Below are 23,180 nucleotides of genomic sequence, written 5' to 3' on the forward strand. Positions count from 1 at the left end.
GCGTCCACGAGAAATGCACGGTAGAGGCTAACCCACTAGATGGTTCTTGAGAGGATGCCCCACTGTAGCGTTACTCTTCGCTTCAGTATGAACGCTGCGCGGGTCGGGCTTATGCACAGAAGCGGCCGATGCCATTTTCGAATCAGTTGAAAGGAATGTGCGTTTTAAGGACTTTTCAAAAATAACTTTTAAATGCAGAGACACTGTAGGAGAGCAAGACTTCAATATGAATGTAGGTAAACAAACTGGGTCCACGGCTTTCACACAGTTTAAATCAACAAGCATTAAAGTAGCGCCCCGAGCATCCATCACTCTGTTAGGCGTGGGCGTGGATTCGTGTGTCGACAGTTAGATCTCCGAGATGATCCGGAGGGATAGAGAACACCGATGTCAAATAAAGATTGAACAACTTAGACTTTATGGGGCGTCGCATATGATAACATTGCAGCTGGTCGAAATGGGAATTGAAATATTGCATTTGTTATTTCATTATATGTGGTTCCAAAGTTCCTTCGAGTTTTGCTTTACTTCACCTTATATTGATTCAAAGTAAGCTGATTCTGTTTAGAATGTAGCATCGTTTACATCACGCGTTGCCAGTTTTCGTTTACGTAAGTCTTTCTGTCGAAGTGTTTCGTTTTAATGAACGATAAATTATTTGCCTACGCTTCACTAAAAACGTCCATTTATATAGTTTACGATCGCTTACTTCTATTGCTCCTTTTAGTCAACACCCGTGACGGGAGAAATTGGTTTCGCGACTCAGAAATTTTGTGCTTAAACAGAACGCAGAGCTTTGGTACCGAACACTCAACTGCTAGCGTTTCCAGCACAATGATATGTGCATTCAGTAAAGTACTGCTTTCTGGGATATTAGCCTTGATGTAATTGTACTTGCGCTGGCTGCTCTAATTATAAGCACTTACATGTTTCATGTTTGAGCTGCACTATTTCTGCCGTATTTGTAAAAAACATTGGCCGCGTATCTGCGTGCTTCGCTGCAAATGTCGTCGAAAGACGATAGTGTTCTGCCGGCCGTACTACATGAGTCCTGGTCTCATCCGCGGCCACCCTTGATGCTGTTCTCCCTGCGCTGTCGGAGCATGTCTTGTAGAGTGGCTTGTATTTCATCAAGCAGCCATTTATGTCTTGCCTTGCCTCAGACAGCGCCTCCTCTATGTTGAATTGGCCGCATCTGGGTGGCATTGGACAAAATAGAGGAGGCGCTGCGCCAGATAAGCACGCCATCTGGCAGTGGCGTCGGGAAACATAAGCTTGTGCAGAACCCAGGGCCACTGCCAGGTGGCACCACAACATCGTCGGCAGAGGACTTTGTCTCGCATAGCATCGCATTTTCGGCGCAGCCTAAGAAACACTAGGATTTTAGGGAATTACGTATCTATGTATTTTCTCGCAAAGGAACACACCACCTAATACTTACTTCTTGGATGAGGGCGCGAAAAGACAAGGACGAAGGGAACAAAGACACACACAGAGCGCCAGTGTGTGTGTCTTTCTTCCCTTCGTCCTTGTCTTTTCGCACCCTCATCCAAGAATCATGACAGGCCAACAAGCTCGCATCGCTACCCTGATCTAACACTTAAGTATTGATGTCGTGCCTCAGATATGCGTAATATTTGTTTTTTGAACGGCAGTGTTCACAAGTATGAACGCAGCTACCAGTTCAAGATGCCTGGGCGTTCAGAAAGTGCTTAAACTTTGGCCGGGTGGATGAATCATGTGACAGACAGACAGACAGACAGACAGACAGACAGACAGACAGACAGACAGACAGACAGACAGACAGACAGACAGACAGACAGACAGACAGACAGACAGACAGACAGACAGACAGACAGACAGACAGACAGACAGACTAAAATTTCTGCGTTAAAATATCCCAAGAAAGACTGTAGTCTTTAAAAGACCACCGATATGACTTCCTCGGGTAGGTTTCAACACAGTCTGTCTTAATGAAAGGAGGTTCATAAAATCGGAAATTTCAGAGCTGAAACTAAGGCAGCCTCCAAAGGCTGTCGCTGTTCATTCAAGTTCACATTAGGCAGAATAAGGTGCCCACCCACACTGACGTAATCAGATGCGATCTTTGTAGCCGTAGCAGTGGATTGACGAAGTTCACTAAGTGAACCGGTTGCCTGCTGGTAAAAGGAGCAGACTGATTGTGATCTACCGTTCGAAGGTTTCGGTTGGCACCAACAGCTTCAATCATATCATCTCTAATCTTAATGCGTCCAGGAAATCTATGCCTAAGTGTTTTCTGAGCCATGGATAGAAATTATTATAACAGAAAGCAGCTCATGCCGAGCAGAACCTCTTATATAGGCAGCGGCCCGTTGACAAGCTCCACCTGCTAAGAACAAAATGTCCTGACAATTTGTCTCTGGGCATCCAAACGTTATCATCGCGTTTCATGTATGTCGTGAGCTATCAGTTCTAAGCCTTTAACTAGTGGTTTTCCCGTATGACTTTACACCAAGCACACACAGTTTGCTCCATTATAAAGCCGTCTTTTGCACTATAACGGCCAAAATCGAACCTAAAATTTATTCGCTTTTAAGTGCCTAGTAGAGATACGTAGTTTTTTATCTAGTCCTATTTATGTGCACAATATGCAAAGTCATACGTTGACATCTATGTTTTACCCGCATTGTTCATTGATTAACTTCAGGATTCATTGGCACCACCTTTCTTTCGACTCACCCCTGCCTTGTCTGCTAAAAGGGAGGCTGACCCTGTTATGTAAATATGAAGTATACATAAATTAGTGATGTAAATATGAAATAAGCATGCGAAAAGTGCCAGTTGCGATATCCTACGTCTGCACTACAAGTACTATGGCATACGTTCTAATTCGAGCAGTAACATTAAACTTAAGAAAGACTCTTACATAACGACTGAATACAACAGCGAGCACAGAGGATGTGGAAGGCGATGTGCCGAAGTCTGTGTCCGAAGTGAGTGATATGCTAACATATTGCTTCTTACAGTGTAGTGCTGGGCACATCCCGGTACAAACGCCGATACGTTTATATTCATAAACAACACTATAATGTTTTAGGTGCGGAGCAATTTAGGGGCCCGGGTTGTCGTCCACCGTCTCTGTCGCATAGTCACGCAGTGGTCAATACAGACCTAAAAGAAGGCTAACAGTGCTAAAGATCAGTCCAGGCTAAACTAACAAGGTATAAAATATCAGCTACAGAAATAACCAATTAATCGCAGTAATTTACGTAAAATCGCGACAAACGCTTCTGACGCATCACGCCTCGCAAGAGAGGGCACCACCGTCTTAGCAGACGCGCAATTGTCAAGGAAATCGCTGGGTTCCCCGTGCTACGCACTTCCTCAGGTTTCACGGTAGTCAAGTTGCGCTATGCGCGGAATTTAGAACTACACCAGGGCCAACACAAGAACGACGTTAGCGCGTGCGGGATTTGCAACTACACCGAGATATACACAAAAAGCTACATTAGCGGTACTTTTTTTTACTGATATCCCACTCACAGGTTTCGGCGTAGGAACGCCCATCCTTCAGCCAGTATGTCTGAGCAGGAACCAACGGCCGCAACGGAAAAGAAGGCGCACGAGAAGGACCGCCGTGCTTCCACAGTCAGCAAGCAGCCGACCAAGTTATGGAGAAAAAAATCCATCTCCGCTGCCCGTGTCTCGGGGGCAGCCCAAGAAGAACAATCGAGAGAGGCAACAGCGGTGGATGTCGAAATGGCCTCGAAGAGCTCGTCCAAGAAGAGACGTCGAAAGTCTTACGCGCTTGCACTAGAGGGCCGCCGTCGCAGCCGATCAGCGGACACTGCCAATGAAAGCACACTGAAGAGCTCCGCCATCAAGACGAAACAGCCCACAGTGCGCGCAGAGCGCGAGCCTGCGATGGACCGGAGGCACGAGCGACTATTCGACGTCTGTTCGGCAACAGTCATCTGCTGCAGCTCCGAAGACAACGCAAGCCACCATAAACGAGCTGGCAGCAGCAAGCACGAAGATACCACTTTCGATAAAAGCAGAAAAGTTGACGCAACCCAAAGAATCTGAAGGCTACGGGGTTAAAACCAAAGAACTTCGGGCGCCAGGAGTGCCGAGAGCTTCAGCTACGTCGGCACCTCCTTCTATGCCTCCCTCTGAAGCGGCCGTCTCCTCATCATTAGACGCTGCGAAAGCGGCCGGCGGCTCCGCCACTGCAGTTCGAGCCTCGTCGTCAGCGGTCGCGACGGTGCCTCCTTTCCCGCTTCCCAAAGAGGTTCTCAGCGTGGAATCACCGCAGGACACCGCAGTCGGCGGCGGCACTGATGCCGTCGTGTCGTCTCCTGCGGCGTCTGCCTCTCGGGCGTTGACTTCGCGAGAAAGGCAGAGGAAAAGCCCTACCCTGAGTCCCATTTCACTCCGCCTGGCATCCTTTGACTTGGCCGCCATGGTGAGTGTCCTGCGCAACGTTCCTTTGCACATCATGCATAAACGATGCCGAAGTGGTAGAGTATCTTCAGTGCCATAGTCACAGATGTGTGATTCGCACTGTGGAACGCGCAGGTTCCCGTGCTTGTGGCACTACGGCCTGCACAGTTTTTTCGAGAGCCACCTACTCCGTATGCAGAATCTGGGTGAATGTATACATCTAGCAAACTGCGCAGCAGACGGGACACAAAGAAGGGACGAAAGGGACATACATGTAGTCATGTTATGCCATGTAAATTTTGGTATACATTCCATTAACGAAACGGGCAGGAGACCACTAAGTCGCAGGCTCCTAGATAGATAGATAGATAGATAGATAGATAGATAGATAGATAGATAGATAGATAGATAGATAGATAGATAGATAGATAGATAGATAGATAGATAGATAGATAGATAGATAGATAGATAGATAGATAGATAGATAGATAGATAGATAGATAGATAGATAGATATGATAGATAGATAGATAGATGATAGATAGATAGATAGATAGATAGATAGATAGATAGATAGATAGATAGATAGATAGATAGATAGATAGATAGATAGATAGATAGATAGATAGATAGATAGATAGATAGATATGTTTAAAGTTGCCGAATTTCGCTAAGAAATGCTTCGCATTTAATTCCCGCTGTGAATAGCAAAGGTATCTTTGCTCGATTCTCGCCGGTTACTGCATTCGAAAGCGCAGCACCCAGGTACTCTTCGATGCCTACAGGCTTGTGATTTACGTCAAACGACTCCGCTCAGTTCGCATTTCTTATCGCATTAGTTCACTCGCGTGCGCCAGCAGCCAAGCTAAACTGCCGTATATCTTTGCTAATCAGTTAGAAAACAACGGTATGCTTCATTCGGGCTCCAAAAGCGCAAGCAATGCGTAAAACATGCGTTACTCCGCGTAAAATCAACACCGCGCCGTCGCAGCTTCAGCCGCGCTGGACCAAATATGACGGCGGGCCGGACGGTCACGGTACTTTTCCCGTTCCACTGATTTTACGCTGGCCTAGGACGCCTCGATAACAACGCCGCTAAGTTTCTACAGCGCGAATGGAACGCGGACGGAGAGGAACACGCAAACACAAACCGCCGCTTGCAGGGTGGAGACACCTTTTCACCCTGGACGCGCTGCCATTTCTTAGCGGGGAGCCATACTGGTTCTAAAGTGTCAGGCGGAGTGCAGTGGCTAGCGCAGGGGCGGTGCTGCAAACGCGTTGGTTTTTAAGTTATTAGATCAGCTGTTTGACCACTATGACAAGCTTCTGTGTGCCAATGTGCACTGGTAAACATGCGAACGGTCTTTGGGTGTTTCGCTTTCCTCGCAATTGCGATCGAAGAAAAAAAATTGGAGGCGCAAGTGAAACTCGACCGCTGGTATCGGACATACAGCACCAAGATATGCGATATCAGTTGCTGACTTGTCGTAGCATGTGACCGTGAATTTTTTTTCACTGGCATTGATTATATTGTTGAATTCATGGACAAGTTAAATACTTGTCTCGCTATAGCTGCATACCATAGTCATTTTGTGAAGCTGCTATTACAAAGAGCTGTTAGGCTTTTCGTTAGGCCGTGTGGAGTGAACAGAAACTTCGCCAAGCTTGCTTATGCATACTTAAGCCAATTTTAGCTTTGATAAGCCTAGATAAGACAAGTGAATAATAGTTCAGGCTAATTAAGCATAGTCAAGCAAATAAATACTAAAGGATGCCAATCAATCCTTATCGTACCAGTCGATACCACGTAAGCCGCCGGATTAAGCCATGTTAAGCTTAGAAAAAGCCTCGTAAAGCCAGTATATCCCGGCCTAATTAACAATGGACAAGCAAATCAACATTAGTCGATACCAATCAATACTGATCGATACCGATTAAGCCGCATTAGTGCGAATTATGTCAGATTACGCTAATCCGGACATGGTCTAGCCATGAGGTAGACTATAACAGACTTTAAGTTAATCTGGTGTAAGCCGGATTAAGATAATCCCTATAACGCTAATCTTTAACAGGTCGATTTTCAGTACGTTGAGAATGCCTAGCCAGTTGGATGGCTGAGAATGGCCACATTAACCAATCAGGATTAGTCCAGATTAACCTTATCTTAAAGGGGCCCTGCAACACCTTTCTTGGAATATATTGGAATAATTATATTGGAATAGTCTCATTATTGACGTATGGCTCTTCACGAGTCATATGCCGCAAAAATTTTTCGAATCCGTCAAGTCTAAGTGGTGTTACCAAATTATAGAGATCACGTTACGCAGCTTTCTCCCTCAACTCAACGCAGCGAGCGCGTGGAAAGCTGCGCGCGGCGTGAAGGGAGGGAGGGAGGGCGGAGGTGCGAGGAGGAGACCTCAGCGCCGGCGGCATTTTAACGCGATAGGCTTAGAGAGCTCGTATCGCAGAAATTCCGCCGTCGGCGTCGGGGCCGTTGGTTGTGAGCGAAAAATCATCATCTTGTCCGTGACCGAAAAATCGGAAAATCTGCAAATTAAATAAATAATAAAAATGTTGGGTCCGAGTGAAAACCGAACCCAGGCCGTCTGCGTGGCAAGCAGGTGTTCTACCACACAGCCACGCCACTGCTTGGAGCTGCACTGAAAGTAACTTTCCTGCTTCCCAAAAATACGCGTCCTGTATACAGGTGTCAAAGTACGAGATGTAATATTGGAGTAATATTGCGTGGTACAAGCGTACATTGCCATCGGGCGTCACACCATGTCAATATCATAACGACTTGGTGGTTTAAAGACAGGCACCCATTACAAAAGGCACACACATTACTGCGCGTATTCCCTTAAGACCACGTAGTGGGTGCATCGCAACTTCGAAAAAGTTTCTCGCGCATAATAGCTCCTGGTTTAAAGCATGCTACCCATTACATAAGGCACACACCTTAGTGTGCGCATTCTGTTAAACACTCGTAGTGTTGGAACTGCGCACTAGGAACAGAATATCGCTATCGCGTTCAACTCTTAAAGGCGAAGCTTAAGCGTCCCCCAATTTTTTTTTTTCATTTTTTCTCTCTGGCGTCTCGGCGCAACCACGTGGTCTGTGGCGCCACTTCCGGTCGGCTCGCGCGGTCGTCGTCGAGCGGCGGAGCCCATGGCACCGTGTATCGCGCGTGCTTGAAAACTGCGAGTCGGTTTGGTAATGTTGGGTGTGCACCTCGAACTGCCGTAGTGTTTTCATCACTCTGCCAACCATGGACGCAAACTTGCGTGCGCGTTTGGAACGAATGACAGCTGAGATGGGTTTCGACCCACACTCCGATACACCGCCTCGTCGCACTGCTCGCGCTTGAATCGTATTCAACACGGCAAAGCTGCGTGCACCCTTCTCCCAGTGGCGGTACTTCGATGCTGTTTGCTCTTCGAATGCGGGCGCACAGCGAGTGCGGGCTAACAACAAAGAACTAAAGACTAGAAGAAAGGATCGTGGGGCATCAGGCCGCCGCGGACCCATCCCCCGGCTGTCTGCAGCTACCGTGAAAATGCGAGTCTGCTTGGTTGCTGTGTCGCGGTTTCTCGGGAACCTGAGACTACGGGGAGGATACGCCGAGGTACGGCTCGATGACATACTGAACAGACAGCGAACAGGACTCTCGCCATACAGCGAACACAGGTATCCTAAGCTAGCCGGCGCCAGCATTGTTATCGGAGAAATGCTGCACCGCTGCCTCGGTCGGTCGTGAGAACGTGACGACGATGCAGTTTCCAGCTGACGAGGCAACACTCGAACGGCTGCCACTCTCAACGGCAACCGGCGATGGTCAAAAGCACAGAAATATTCACGATTTCGGCACTGCACATGGTGAAGAAAACGCAACCACGCAACTACGAGCAGACGAGCTGTCGGTGAGACCGGAAGTGCTAATATTAATGTTTGTTCGGAGTTTTAACGGCATTACACAATATAAACATACATATTATCTACTTATTGAACTGAAAATTAACAATTAAGGTAATAATGAGGGTGTTATCGTGATTATAACATCAGCCAATGGTGGAACTGCCGACAATCGCGTCATATATTGCGGACTAATACATCATTTGTCGAGAGCAGAGGGAGCGATTTTCAGCTGACTTTGAGAATTTATTGTAAATTCCAGGCCGCTCGCTTCGCTATAATATTTGGCTCGCGTGTTCTCGGGAGCCTCGACTACCGATTGGCAGCGCTTTTTGACCCTGCTCAAAAAGTGTTGCAGGGCCCCTTTAAAAAAAACGCCAGGCCTGTGCTGAAACCGTAACACAGCCACAGCGAAAGCTGGAAGAGCGACGTTTCTAGAGCCCGTTGTAAGCTCTCTTGATGCTACTAATACAAGAACACTAGCAAGGTACCCACTACGCCATAAATCACAATTTTTGTGAAGTTGGGAAGCACCTAGTAAGCCATTATTCGTCATTCTGCGGAGAATTGAGGCATCAGCTACACGCCTGTAACGTATTATGTGCACTTTGTTGACGCGACGACGGATGACGATGAAGAATTATGGCTCAGCCCTAAGCAATGGGTTGGAAGCTTTAAACGGCCCACCAGTTATGTAATTTGCATTGGGTGACGCCCGGTCGCTATTTCCCTCTCCCGTCATGCTGTATAGCATACGTTGTATTTGTGAGATAGGGGAGGGGGGGGGCGAAGAACTCTCTTGGGGCTACTAGTACAAGTACACTTGCAAGGTACCCACTACGCCACAAATCACAATATTTGTGAAGTTTAGAAGCATCTGCAACGCCATTATTCGTCATTCTGCGCAGAAGCTAGGTTCCAGCTAGACATCTGTAAGGCATTATGTGCACTTTGTTTACGTGACGACTGTTGACGATGTAGAATTGTGGCTCAGCCCTTTGTAATGGGTTGGAAGCTTTAAACGACTGACCAGTTACGTAATTCGCATTGTGTGACACCCGGTCGCTATTTCTGTTTCCCACCATGCATTATAACATACGTTGACGTGAGAAAGAGAGACAGAAAGGGGGGGGGGGCGAAGAACTTTACTGAGACCCCGAGGAAATGGATCATGCGCTTATGGGCTTCCTTGGCAACCAATACAAGCGCACTTGCGAGGAACCCACTACGCTATAAATCATTGTAACTTTTGAGAAGTAGGGAAGCAGGCACTATGCTATTTTTCGTCATTCTACGGAGCGCCGTGGTACCTGATAAACGCATGTAAGGCATTATGCGCACTTTGTTGATGTTGTGCCTGATGACGATGAAGAATTATGGTGGAGCCATTTGTAATGAGTTGGAAGCATTCAACAATACCTACTAGTTGCGTAATTCGCATTGTGTGACGCCTGGTTGCAGAATTCGCGTTGTGCGACGCTTGGTGCTCATTTTACTCTTCTACCACGCTACATTACATATGTTAATGCGGTTCCTTCCCGACATGAAGCCTGTATGGGGCCTTTTACAGCGAAAGCTGTTATGAGATCATTTCACCGGCCGTTTTGGCGCCGTAGTTGTCCGCCGCCGCCGCCGCCGGTTTCTGTAACCAGCATCGCTCGAAATAAGAAAAAAAACGAAATAAGCAAAAAATTCCAGGATGGAACGAGGTTCGAACCTGGGCCCTCTGCGTGGGAGCCCAGTATTCAACCTCTGAGCCATGCTGGTGCTTGAAACTGCTTTAGCAGGTACCACGGCTGTCCGTATAATGACGAAAAATGGCACAGTGCCTGCTGCCCTACTTCTGAAAAATTACAATGATTTATAGCGTAGTGGGTTCCTCGCAAGTGCACTTGTATTGGTTGCCAAGGAAGCACATAAGCGCATGACCCATTTCTTCGGGGTCTCAGTAAAGTTACAATGATTTAGAGCGTAGTGGGTTCCTCTCAAGTGCACTTGTATTGCTTGCCAAGGAAGACCATAAGCGCATGATCTATTTCCTTGGGGTCTCAGTAAAGTTCTCCCCCCCCCCCCGTCTCTCTCCCACGTCAACGTATGCTATACAGCATGACGGGAGAGGGAAATAGCTACCGGGCGTCACCCAATGCAAATTACATAACTGGTGGGCCGTTTAAAGCTTCCAACCCATTACAGAGGGCTGAGCCATAATTCTTCATCGTCATCAGTCGTCGCGTCAACAAAGTGCACATAATGCCTTACAGACGTGTAGCTAGTACCTCGCTTCTCCGCAGAATGACGAATAATGGCTTAGTAGGTGCTTCACAACTTCACAAAAATTGTGATTTATGGCGTAGTGGGTACCTTTCTAGTGTACTTGTATTGTAGCCCCAAGAGAGCTAGCTTACAACGGGCTCTAGAAACGCCGCTCTTCCAGCTTTCGCTGTGACTGTGCTGCGGTTTCAGCGCAGGCCTGGCGTTTTTTTGCAAGGGAGTTTCATGCACCGGCTTGGCTCAGAGGTTGAATACTGGGCTCATACGCAGAGGGCCCAGGTTCAAACGTCGTTCCATCTTGGAATTTCTTTCTTATTTCGTTTTTTTCTTATTTCGAGCGATAGTGGTTACGGACACCGGCGGTGGCGGCGGACCACTACGGCTCCAAAAACGGCCGTTGAAATGATCTCATAACAGTTTTCGTTGTAAAAAGTCAATTTCGAGTACGTTTAGACTGCCTAACCAGTTGGATGACTGCGTATGACCACATGAAGCCAGTCGGATTAAGTCGGATTAAGCTAATCCTCAACAAGCCAATTTTGAGTAAGTTGACATTACCTAGCCAGCTGGACGAATGAGTATGGCCATATTAAGTCAATCTAGATTAAACCGGATAAAGCTGATCCGGATCAAGCGAATCCTGCACAATTCAGTTTAGAGTAAGTTGATATTGCCTAGACCTGGTGTCTCCAACTCACATCACCTACCGGGCCGCAGACAAAAGTTTAGTCCTGCAAAGGGCCGGTACAGTGAATAAGTGGGAACCAGGGGGCGGGGGGGAAGCCACTTAAAAGGCCTTTCCCATATTTCATATATGGGTGACTTCACAAGGGTATTTAGCGTGGCGTTTCGTGAAGCACATCACTTAGTGATACCGATCTACACAATGACTAAAATCTCGACACCAATCCTGGAGCATAAAGTCTTAAGACCGAAGCTGTTTAAGGCAGCCGGAATAATTGCGGCCTATCCTGTGTGGCCTATCAGGTGTGTGCCACAGAAATTGGGTATATCCCACAACTCACCACTAGTCAACTAAAAAAGACGGCAACAGTTAGCCCAAAACTAGGTAGCGGCAAAGGCAACGGCGGCTGCGAGGAACTATCACCATCATAAACGGGTATGTGCCACAGAAATTGGCTAAATCCCAATACTCACCACTGGTCCACTAAAAAGGAAGAAGGCAACTGTTAGCCCAACACTAGGGAACGCCATTGGGGCGGTTTGGGCGTGTTGGTATGACATGACCAATAAATTTTAAGCGCACAAACAGACGGGGAAGAAAAACACGTATGACGCAAAGGCGCTATGTGCCTGTGTGTCATACCTGCTTTTTTTGTCCTGGTATGCTTCTGCGCTTAGAATTTACTAGGGAATGGGAAAGGCAACGGCGGCTGCGAAAAGACCCGAAGCGATGAAAGGCCTACGCCAACGACAACCTGCCCGTAGATGAGAGGTTCGAACGCTCGGTTTCGGCGCAAGGTTCTGTCTCTGGAGTTCGGACATCCGTGTCGTGTCTGTGACTGTTTGTGGTTTAACTCGAACCTCTCTGCGCTGAGAATCAACGTAGAAAAAATGTAGCATCACCTAGCTAAAGCCTATCAACAACCTAAAAGCAACCTAGTAACAACCGTCATCATCTAGCTAAAGCCTAGATGCAAACTAGAAGCAACCAGATTAGTCTTCAGAATCGTCCAGTTTCGCTGTTTCAAGGCTTGCGCGGCTTAGTGCTTAGTGCAAGCTTAGCCCATTTTTTGTTCCGCGGTTATGTTTCAACACAAGGTGACCGCATGGCTACCTCACGAAACAAATGGTGAAGATCACTCGCGTTCGTGTAGCTTACCCGCACAAAGCGTTATTAATCACGATAGGCACGAAAATATTGGGAGCACCATTTAGCAATGTCACGAACAGTCACAGTCATAAAGTAAATATGGGACGAAGGCTGTCATGTGCGGCCCGCAGGCCGCGTGTTTGAGACCCCTGGCCTAGACAGTTGGATGAATGAGCATGGCCAGATTAGGCGAATCCAGATTAGCCTGGATGAAGCTAATCCGAATTGACCCGAACAAATGATCACTTACAAACCCTTGTGAATTTAGACACCAATTCCTGCCAAAAGTACAAACCACCGTACACATTACTTGTGTGAGGTGCCCCATTGAAGCCGCATACAATTCGCGAAAGCATCGCCAGAATCGCTGTTTGATTCAGGGCTCTGTGCATGAATCGAGCCACACCTGTAGTTCACGCGAGTTGAACAAAGTGCTTCTTATTGTCAAGAGATTTCTGAAGTCCAGTAAAAATGGGTAAACATGATGAATTATCTGCTTATGGCAGAGTGCCAGGCTGTCCACATGCACCGCGGAACGTTGTGGAACGTTGCCCTAAAAGACCGTTGACATAGCAAATCATCATTGTTGACATAGCAAATGTCCGAGACGCGTTCTCGAGTTTTATACCTGCGGTGAATTTTTAAACACTTTATAAACGGCAAGTGGACAAAGCCTTCATTGGCCTTTAATGGGCCTTTCTGCGCAATTAACTGTGACGTAGCTAGTCGCTGCACCGTTTTTAACGCGATAGCGTTATAGAGCTCATTTCGCAGGAATTTCAATGTCGGCGTCGTTGGTCGTGAGGGAAAAATCAGCGTTGTCCGTGACCGAAATATTGAGAAATATGCAAATGAAACAAATAATAAACATCTTCGTTTCGAGTGGGAATCAAACACAGGCCTTCTGCGTGGCAAGCAGATGCTCTGCCACAGATCCACGCCATTGCTTGGAATTGCTTCGGCAAATCCCCCATATGAAGTCATGTAGTGGGGAGGAGTGTCCTTAACGCATGTAATCTTGCGTGGTAGAAGCGTAAAATCGCCCGAGAAGTGAACACATGTGGATTGCGCAACGAGTGGCTGTTTTAAAGGCCCACCCATTACAAAGCGCTCAGGCATATTTAATGATCAGCACCAGCAAAAGCATCAAAGTGAGCTGCTGTGTAGGTTCGCGTGTTGCCTTACGGACGCGTAGTGGGCCCTTAGCTGATTGGCAAATGGAATAATTATGGCCTAGTCGGCTCTCCGCAACCGTACTTGCAGCAGGCACCCTAGGATAGTTCGAAACTGTTAATACTATGCGCACAAACGTTCGTTTCCTTGCGGCACGTTTGAGGCATGCACCGAGAACCAAAGCGAGGCCAGCAATTGGGAAGGCGATGCGCGCGAGGCCCGATTACGATATCGCGTTCTGCTCTTGAAGGCGAAGCTCAAGCGTCCGCCATGTTTTTTTTTTCATCTTTGCACGGCGTAAAAAGCACACTTACCAGCGAAACCACAACGGTAGGTCGAAGGTGCGTACCACGTGAAATTAAACTCCCGTTGGCAGCGCCACCGCATTTTCATGAGGTGGGACCGTGGAACACACCCGTGCGGACACATTAGGCGTATTTTAGTTGCTGCCGTGAGGCTTCACAAAGTCCAAGGGCGACAATTTCGCCCAGCGCATCGTACAAGTGCATCGTCTGTGAGTGCATCGTACAGTAAGAGTTTCCGACAACCGCAGCTCTAGCAAAGAACGTTAGCAAAGTGAGGTATTGGCTAGTTGGCTTTGCATAATTAAAACACTGCGCTACAGTTACTGGGACAAAAGAAGTTAGGGAAGACACGCGTTACGAAGTGGACACGACCAGCGCGATTGCGCTTGTCATGTCCCCTTTGTAACGCGACCTAACTTCTTTTGTCCCAGTCAGGGGCGTAGCCAGAAATTTTTTTCGGGGGGGGGGGGGTTCAACCATACTTTATGTATGTTCGTGCGTGCGTTTCTATGTGTGCGTGCCTATATACGTAAGCAAAACTGAAAAATTTCGGGGGGGGGTTGAACCCCCCCCCCCCCCTTGGCTACGCCCCTGGTCCCAGTAACTGTAGCGCAGTGTTTTAATCTAGCAGAGAAGAAACGCGGCAGCCGCCTACCGTCGCACGAAAAGCCCATAGGGGTCCAGGAAGCTGAGAAGCGTGGCTCCGGGATTAACTGCATAGGATAGTGGCGGGGCGTGGTGCACGAGCGCTATATTGGCAGGAATTAGCAGACCTCTCAAACTTATATGCGTGCTGCGTTCTCACCGCTCAGTTTACGTCCAACCGATAGAGAGCAGGAAGGACGATTCGCTCGCTACCACGGCCGCGTTTCTTCGCACCAGCGTTCTTTTGTGTTACGTCAGGCCGTGTAGAAAAGGACTTAGCTACAAGCCTTACTAACGTTCTCTTTCTTGTTATCGAACAGTCGTTGCTTCATCCTTGCGTCTAGAGTGCAACCTTTCTTTGATGGCCGCTTGTGCGCATAGCATTCTCTCTGTGTTGCAGGTTTACACGCCTGTTCGAAGAACTTGCGCTGCCCCTTCAAATATTCCAGCTTAACTGTCGGAAACATTTCCACCTATTCGCAGGTAAAAAGCCCCCATGAAGTGCTAAGCGGCACCTTGCAGTACTTCACAAGGACGCATGCTGTTGCAGCCATTGTGGTGGGCGCCACGCTCTTCCTGGTCGTCGCGTGCTTCCTCCTGATACATGCAGCCAACTCTCCGAAGCGAAAGGATGTATTTTGCGTCACCGACGATTGCCTCCTGCACGCGAATCTTCTCATGCAAGCCGTAAATCCCAAGATCGACGCCTGCGACGATTTCCGCGCCCACGTCTGCTCAAACTGGTCGCCACGTGGGCTGCGCAAGCGCCTGAAGGACTTCGACGGGTCAGTGATGGTTGACATGGTCTTGTCGTGGCTTTCGGGAATGAGAGAAACATTGCAGCAAGGCTCACAAGTGTTTCCCGTTGGCAAAAAGCCACTTGCCATGCTGGAGTCTTGCTTGAGTAACACCTCAACGTACGGGTCAAGGATACAGGAGTTGAAGGTATTTATGACGAAATTCTTGAAGCTGTCCTGGCCTAATGCTCCTCGACAAGACGTCGAACCCCTTGGCGTGCTTATCGTGCTCGCCTACGTCTTACAGGCCCCTTTCTGGTTTGCATTACGGCCTAGCATGCTGCGCCGAGGAGCGGTGGAGGGCAGATGGAGCATCGTCCTCACACCGGCGCCTCTTATTAGGCAGCACCTCCGTCATTATCACACGGTGAAAAGCAGCGGGTCGGCAGCTTACGTAAAGTATTGGATGGATTTCTACGGGGCTTTCTCCAGCGACAGCACAGCAGCCAGCGAAGAGCGTGCGATTGAAGCAGAGCAGCTCGAGGGAAGAATCCTAAAGTCTCTGGGCGATGCAGTCGAGGCGTTGCCAAAACGCGTCGTGGTACTTCCTATCGGCCGACTGGACACATACACGCCCACGGTGAACTCCTCGAAGTGGTTATACTACCTGCAGAATTCCACCAAACTCAGCCCGTCGCTTAGCGACCAAGACGTTGCCCTCATCACTGACAGTGCGTACTTCGTTACAGTCGGGGAGCTGTTCAAAAACTACACGAACGAGCAGATCTTGAACTTCATTGGTTGGCAGTTTGTCCAACGATATGCACCAGTGGCTGATAGCAGGTTTCTGATATCCCTGTATGGAGACAATGGCACAGCCATGGGCCTTCGAGGTGCATTCTGCAGCTACCATGTGGAGGTGCCATACAAGGTACTCCTTCTGTCTCTCCATTTTGTTTCCCAGATAAAAGACAGCATTCAAAAAATTATCGACGCAGGCTACAACCGCCTAGTGTCGACGGCTGTCAGGCTGGTCAACAACTCTACGTGGCTCACTTCGGAAAGCAAGGCTCTCGCTTCAAAAAAGTTCGCATCTGTGAAACTGCGACTCTGGCCTCCCGCTGCATTTCTGGAAAGCGAAAACTTGGCAAAAACCTTCAGTAATTTTCCGAGCAATCAACCAGCCTTTGCAGATTACTGGGTCGGCTCCATCTACGGTATGAGAACACTAAATAGGACGCCGGAATTCTTAGAAGTTCTCGACATGCCGCTGAACTATGCGCTTCCATATTTCGAATACGACTACATCGAGAACGCCGTGGGTGTAGCCATTGGCGCCGTCACTTCTCCCTTGTTTTACAGAAAAGGCACCAAGGCTATGTTCTACGGAGGATTCGGCTTCTCTACGGCGCTCCAACTGGCAAAGGCCCTCGATCGTGAGGGTATTCATTGGCATCCGGACGGGCACTTTGTGAAATCAATTCTAAATGAATCCTCGCAAGATGCCCTCGAGAACAGGTACAGTTGCCTCGCTAAAGCCGCCGAAGGTAAAGACAGCTTATTTCCGGAGATACCGGCGCTGGAGATTGCCTACACGGCCTTTCGTGACGAAGTAGGCGATCCTCAAAGCGCGATGCACATTAGTGAGCAGCTCAACGAGTTGAAGGTCTTCTTCATGACCATCTGCTACATGACGTGCACGCGAAGCGGCATCTACGACTCTTTATCAGCAGACTGCAACAAACTCGCTCGCCACTCGTCTGCTTTTGCGAAGGCTTTCCGCTGCCCGCTAGGATCAAATATGAACCCAAAGAACAAATGCACGTTTTTTTACTGATCAGCGCCACATTTTTCAATGCAGGGCCTTTCATTTGGAACTGTGGTATTTAACGAACTCGCAGAGCCCGTCTAATGAGTAATCGGCTCAAGTAGTATGTGTTGCGTGTTACAATATTTGCTTTTGGAAGAACAACGAACAATTATTCGAAACATTGTAATTTATTTTGGGGGGAATTCTAGGCTTTTATTAATAAAGGAAAAAGTTATTTGTCTTTAACAAGTCCTTCAATGCAAAAGCTTTCTTTTACTACAACATACATAATTGCGTTTGCCCATTTTGTTTGTGTTAACTGCTACTTTCCTTGCTTCAGCGATGCATGAGCGATGTAAAGTATCCTCAGAATTTCTCAGAATTGTGTCGTTTGCATCTGCACTTTGTGGCTAACAGAAAGGGGAAGGCACTCACAAAGTCTTCAAAATCAATATGATGGCCGGAGGAAAACAATTCGCTTCTACGCTACGTCAACGCGCTGCCCAATGATTTACTGTGACGTTTATTGACAATGTTTGTGTCGGTGACATATGTGAATTATGGGTTCACAATTTTTTACTCCTTTTTTTCTTGCGCAAATGCACACGCGCGTATTGCTGTTTTCTTGCCTATCACGCGCACTGTTTCCCTACGTGCTATTAACAATCGCTTGTCAGCTAGCAACAGTGCTATGATATTTCATTGTTCGTTATAGTGTCACGTGGTCGTGACGTCGACGAAGACAGCAGTCGGCGTATTCGTAATGGATGGATGAACAACTTTATTTTAGTCCTTCGGTGCGCGCGATTAGCGTGCAGCGGGCCGCTCCCACGTCGGGACAGAGAGGCCTTGCCCCTCCGCCGCGTCGCGGGCCCGATGGACAGCCCAGAGCTGTGCTTCAAGGTCCGAGCTGCGTAGAGCTCGGTCCCACTCTTCCTTGGTGGTCCTGGCCCCCGGTGCCAGGGGGCAACCCCAGAGCATGTGAGCAAGACTGGCTATTTCTTTACAAAAGCGGCACGCATTGTCAAGATGCGCGTCCGGAAAGATTTTGTGCAGGAACGCCGGGCATGGGTAGGTGCCCGTCTGAAGTCGTCTGTACGTGACTTCTTGTGCTTTATTGAGTGCTTTGTGCGGTAGCGGCATGGTTCTCTTGATTGACCTATAGTACTGGGTGAGATCATTGTAAGTGACGAGGGGGTCGCGCTCGCTCTCCCATCCTGCCGAGAGGGTGTCTGGGCGGCTCGCACGGTGAGATAGATCTCGCGCGGCCGCGTGTGCCGTCTCGTTGAGGTTGGGTAGCGGCCCCTCCAATGGTCCCATGTGTGCCGGGAACCAATTGATGTAGTGCGGGGTGAGATGTTTCGTACCAAGTATTCTGCCGACGGTCGGGGAAATGCTTCCTGTTCCGAAGGACAAGATTGCCCTCTTGGAGTCGCAGTATATCAAACCTTTATCATCTTCTAGGAGTGCAAGGCTTATGGCCGCCTGCTCGGCCATCTCAGGACTGTCAGTGCGGACCGTGCACGCGTTGATGACCGTGCCATCTTTGTTGACCACAGCTGCTACATAGGCTCGTCTGCCAGGGTATTTGGCTGCGTCCGTAAAGCAGCATGCTTCCTCGGAGGCGCCTGCCTGTCGGAGGAGTGCTTTGGCTCGAGCAATTCGTCTGTCGATGTTGTGCTCGGGGTTCATATTCCTGGGCAGGGGGGCTGCCCTGATCTTTTTCCTCTGGTCGGGTGTTAGACCGTGGCTGTTACTCTCGATCTCCCGAGGCGCGACACCGATTTCTCTTAGGATCCATCTGCCCGCAGGTGTGCCGGATAACCTGATTATCTGTGATCGCTCCTGTGCTTCCGCTATCTCACTCAGCGTGTTATACATCCCTAATGCGTCCAGTGCTTCCGTGCTCGTGTGCATGGGTAGACCCATAGGCTCTCTTGGCGACCTTACGAGGAGCGTTTCTAGCTTGACTCTCTCCGCTCTGGTCCAATTGTGCATAGCCGCGATGTACACGAAGTGGGTTATCACGAAGGCCTGTGTCAGTCTAAGCAGGTTGTCCTCCTTGAGCCCGTGATGCTGGTTGGTCACTCGTCTCAGTAGGCGTGTGGCATTCTCGGCCTTCGTGGTGAGCTTTGCGACTGCCATGGTGTTCGATCCATTCGCCTCTATTGTCATGCCCAACATCTTGATGTGTACCAACCACCGGAATCGTGTTGCCTTCAGCGGTGTACAGGCGGATGCATGGGTCGGCGCCTGTGTCCCATCCCTTGGGTTTGGGCCCCCGTCTCTTGGGTCTATATAACAGCAGTTCAGACTTGCTAGGCGAGCACCGCAGACCTGTTGGTTGGAGGTACTCCTCAGTGGTTTGGATCGCAATTTGTAGAGTGCGCTCGATTTGTCCTTCGCTCCCCTTTGCCACCCACATGGTCACGTCATCTGCGTAGATGGTGTGTTGAAGGTTCTCGATTCGATTCAGTTGCGTGGACAGCCCCAGCATGACCAGGTTGAAGAGTGTAGGGGATATCACCGAGCCCTGTGGCGTACCTCTGTCGCCCAGTCGGACTGGTTCCGACTGCAGGGAGCCGACCCGTAGCGAAGCCTGCCTTCCACTCAGAAAGTCTCGGACGTAGTCATGGAGACGTTGACCAAGTCCAAGTGTTGAGATTTGTTGTAGAATGAAGGAGTGCCGTACGTTATCAAATGCCTTTTCTAGGTCTAGGCCTAGGATGGCCTTGACGCTTCTTGTTGTGTTGTCTAATATCTGGCTCTTGACCAACTTCATAGCGTCTTGCGTCGCCAGCCCCTGACGAAAACCAATGATGTTGTGAGGATATATCTCGTTGCTTTCCAGGTAAGGCTTCATACGGTTAAGCACCGCATGCTCCATGGTCTTACCTACGCACGACGTGAGAGATATTGGACGCAGATTGTCCAAGCTGAGAGGTTTGCCGGGTTTCGGTATTAAGACCAGTTTTGGCCGTCTTCCATTCTAAGGGAACTTTGCCTGAACGCCACGCCTCATTAACTATCGCAGTGAGCTGTCCCGCACCAACCTCGTCCAGATTGTGGAGGGCTTTGTTGGTGATGTTATCTGGCCCCGGTACAGATCGGCTGTTGAGACCTCTCAGCGCTTGTATGATTTCTTCCGTGGTGAAGTCGGCATCAAGCTCTGCGTTAGGTCGCCCCGAATATTCGGAGGTCGCGTCCTTGGGAGCTGCCGCATCCGCCACGGGGAGGTACTTGGCCGTCAATCTTGCTACAAGCTCGTCCGGTGTTTCGGTCTTGCATGCCTTGTATAGCAGCTTGCTCATCGCATCCCTCTGCGACGTCTTGGTGTTCGCGCCGTCCAAGAGGTGTTTGAGAAGGTTCCAAGAGCCACCTCTGCGTATCTGCCCGTCAGTCATGTTGCAGATCTCGTCCCACTGCTGCCTTGCTAGTGTGGAGCAGTGATGTTCGATGCTCCGGTTTAGCTCCGCAATCTTCTTCCGTAGCCGGCGGTTCAGGCGTTGCCCTTTCCATCTTTGCAGTAGCGATTGCTTCGCTTCTAGCATGTGGGCGAGTCTGCTGTCCATCTTCTCAGTTTCCAGGTTGGTGGTGACCGTTCGCGTTGCTGCCTCGAGATCCGTCTTGAGCTGCGACATCCACCCGTGTAGAGATGCGTCCGCGTCTTCCGCTGCCCGACCGGTCCTCAGCTCTCTGAACTTGTCCCAATCCACTAGCTTGAATATCTTTTCCTCGGTCCTGTGAGAGCCTAACGTTATCTCTGTGATATAGTGGTCGCTGCCCAGATCCAACCCTGTGTTAGACCACGACACTCGAGTAATGTTCTTGATGAAGGCGAGGTCGGGCGTGGTGTCCCTGCTTGTGGAAGTTCCCCGTCTCGTCGGTTGTGTCGGGTCGGTTATGAGTTCGAGACCTGCCTCGATGCTCTCTTCCCATAGATCTTTGCCCTTACGTGTACTCTGCACGTATCCCCACGTCGGATGCGGGGCATTAAAGTCTCCCGCCACAAGCATGGGGTTACTGCCTGCCAGGTGCGTGGCCTTGGTTAAGAAGGCCCGAAACCTCTGCCTGGGCTGTTTTGGGCTGCTGTATGCGTTGAGGATAAACGTTGGCTTGCTACGCTTCCCCTTGCCTGCTATCTCTACCACCAAATGCTCGATGTTATTAGAAGGCATGTGGATATCATGCTGTACGAAAGTGAGCTTGTTCCGTACCAGAATGGCTACCCCCCTACCGTCGGAATACTTGGCCACGGTACGATATCCCTGGATTTTAATATGCTCGGTGAGCGTCTCCTGTAGCAGGATCACGCTAGGTTTTCTTTCGTGTGTCCTGAGGTATTGCTGTAGCGTTTGTGCCTTGCCTCCCAGCCCTCGACAGTTCCACTGCCACACTGTGAAGTCGCTAGTGCGTCCTGCCATCATGAGGAGTTCCATGTATGCCGGCGTTACTACCTGGCATTACTCGGTCCGTTGGCTGACTGGTCGTTATCCCGGAGAAGCTAGTCGCTAGGGGTCCTATTGTAGGGGCCACCGAATTTTCTAGGAAGGCCTCAATCTTGTTGCAACGTTGGTTGTATCTTTCTTCCATAGCCGCTAGGTTGGTTTGGAGACTGTTCGTGTTGATTTGTAAGCTGGCTACATTGGTTTCCAGACGAGCGATATTGGATTGCATGCCGGCTACCGCCTCCGTTAGCTGCTTGACACTGTCACTGAGCGCACTCAGCATCTGACGGATCTCGGAGCGAGCACGCCCGGCCGCCGTCGATTCCTGTTCGCCATTGAGAGCCCTGCGTTTGGTGGGCCGCTCGCTTTCGATTTCCTCATCGGCTTCGTTACTGATCGGTCGTGGTTGGGATGTGGCCTCGACTGTCATCCTAGACGTATTGCCACTCCTAAGCTCCTCTACCTCTCGCATGAGTTTCTGAATCACGGTTCGCATATGCGCGTTTTCATTTTCTAGCTTTGCCAACCTGTCATTGCTCATATGCCCTGTCGTCGCGCCCCCGGTTACCTTGTTTGGGTCGGTTGAACTGAGGCGGTCGGCCCATGTTCCGGTGGTCGTCGGTCTGCCTCCTGGGTGGTGGGTATCCAGGAACTGCACCCGGCCCATCCCGCTGCCTCTGGGTCCGGATGTTGAGCGCTTCCCGGACTGGGAGCGCTCTCTCGGCCGGGATGTGCTGCGGGATTTGCCTCGTGACCCCAAGCGCCCCTTGGACCTGGAGTGGCCCCTAGACCTGGAGCGGCCCCTGGATCTGGAGCGTCCCCGGGTTGGTGGCTGGCCCTCGGCTCCCGTCTGCCCGGCCTGCTGGTCCCCCGTCGTGGCTTCATCTCGATGGTCTTGGGACCCGGAGCTGACGTGTGGTGTCTCGATGTCACACAAGGCCTCCGCCTTTTCCCATCTTCTGCGTCGTACCACGTATGGTACCTGGTATCTTTGCTTGCACTGGCGGTCTGCGGTTGCGTGCGCGCCTCCACACAGTTTACATTTTGGCGTACAATGATGTCCTTCCTCCGGTTGGAGGGCTCCACATTGTCGACATGCCTTGACTTCCGGCGTTGGGCATACATCCGCGCGATGCCCCAGCTTACCACATTGATAACACGTGTTCACTTGCTTGCGATATAGCGTACATCTTACAAGGGTAGGACCATACTTGACGAAACTGGGCACCCTGAGTCATTCAAAGGCCACAATCACCGTGCTTGTGTCCTTGATGCGTTTAGCCTCGAGGGTTAGCGGGTTCTTGCTGTTGATGATTCGGCGCTCCACCTCCGCGAGGCTGTCTTCAATGGGGATGCCACGGATAACGCCTTTGCACGTGTTGTGCGGTGCCGCTTCGTAGGCGCTGATCTCGTATAGCTTGTCGTATAGCTTGATGGCCTTTGTTCTCACGTACTGGGTAGCGTTCTCCCTCTTGGGCGTGCTGACCACGACGATATTCTGCAGCCAATTAGGACATATGGTGTCCCCTTCTGCTTCACTATCTGTAATTCCAGCCGCACGTATTAGGGCACTGGCGATCACCGGGGCTCCCATCCTGGCGATGTTGAGCCCTCCTCTCGG

General features: G+C 49.7%; 1 protein-coding gene across 1 annotated transcript; it reads left to right on the top strand.

Annotated features, from left to right (window-relative positions):
• Positions 1–13,565: 13,565 nt before the first annotated feature.
• Positions 13,566–17,138, top strand: LOC119397227 (endothelin-converting enzyme 1). The gene is made up of 2 exons (XM_037664663.1): positions 13,566–13,592; positions 15,048–17,138. The coding sequence occupies exons 1-2, from the start codon at positions 13,566–13,568 to the stop codon at positions 17,136–17,138; spliced, it is 2,118 nt and encodes a 705-aa protein (XP_037520591.1).
• The last annotated feature ends 6,042 nt before the right edge of the window (positions 17,139–23,180 follow it).

Source organism: Rhipicephalus sanguineus, chromosome 6 (assembly GCF_013339695.2).
Source record: "Rhipicephalus sanguineus isolate Rsan-2018 chromosome 6, BIME_Rsan_1.4, whole genome shotgun sequence".
NCBI classification, from domain to species: Eukaryota; Metazoa; Arthropoda; class Arachnida; order Ixodida; family Ixodidae; genus Rhipicephalus; species Rhipicephalus sanguineus.

Excerpts from the sequence above, each read along its gene's own strand:
- LOC119397227 (XM_037664663.1), top strand. The coding sequence starts at position 13,566 with ATGATCAGCACCAGCAAAAGCATCAAA. Across the intron at positions 13,593-15,047 it reads GCACCAGCAAAAGCATCAAA|GTAAAAAGCCCCCATGAAGT; the intron begins GTGAGCTGCTGT and ends ACCTATTCGCAG.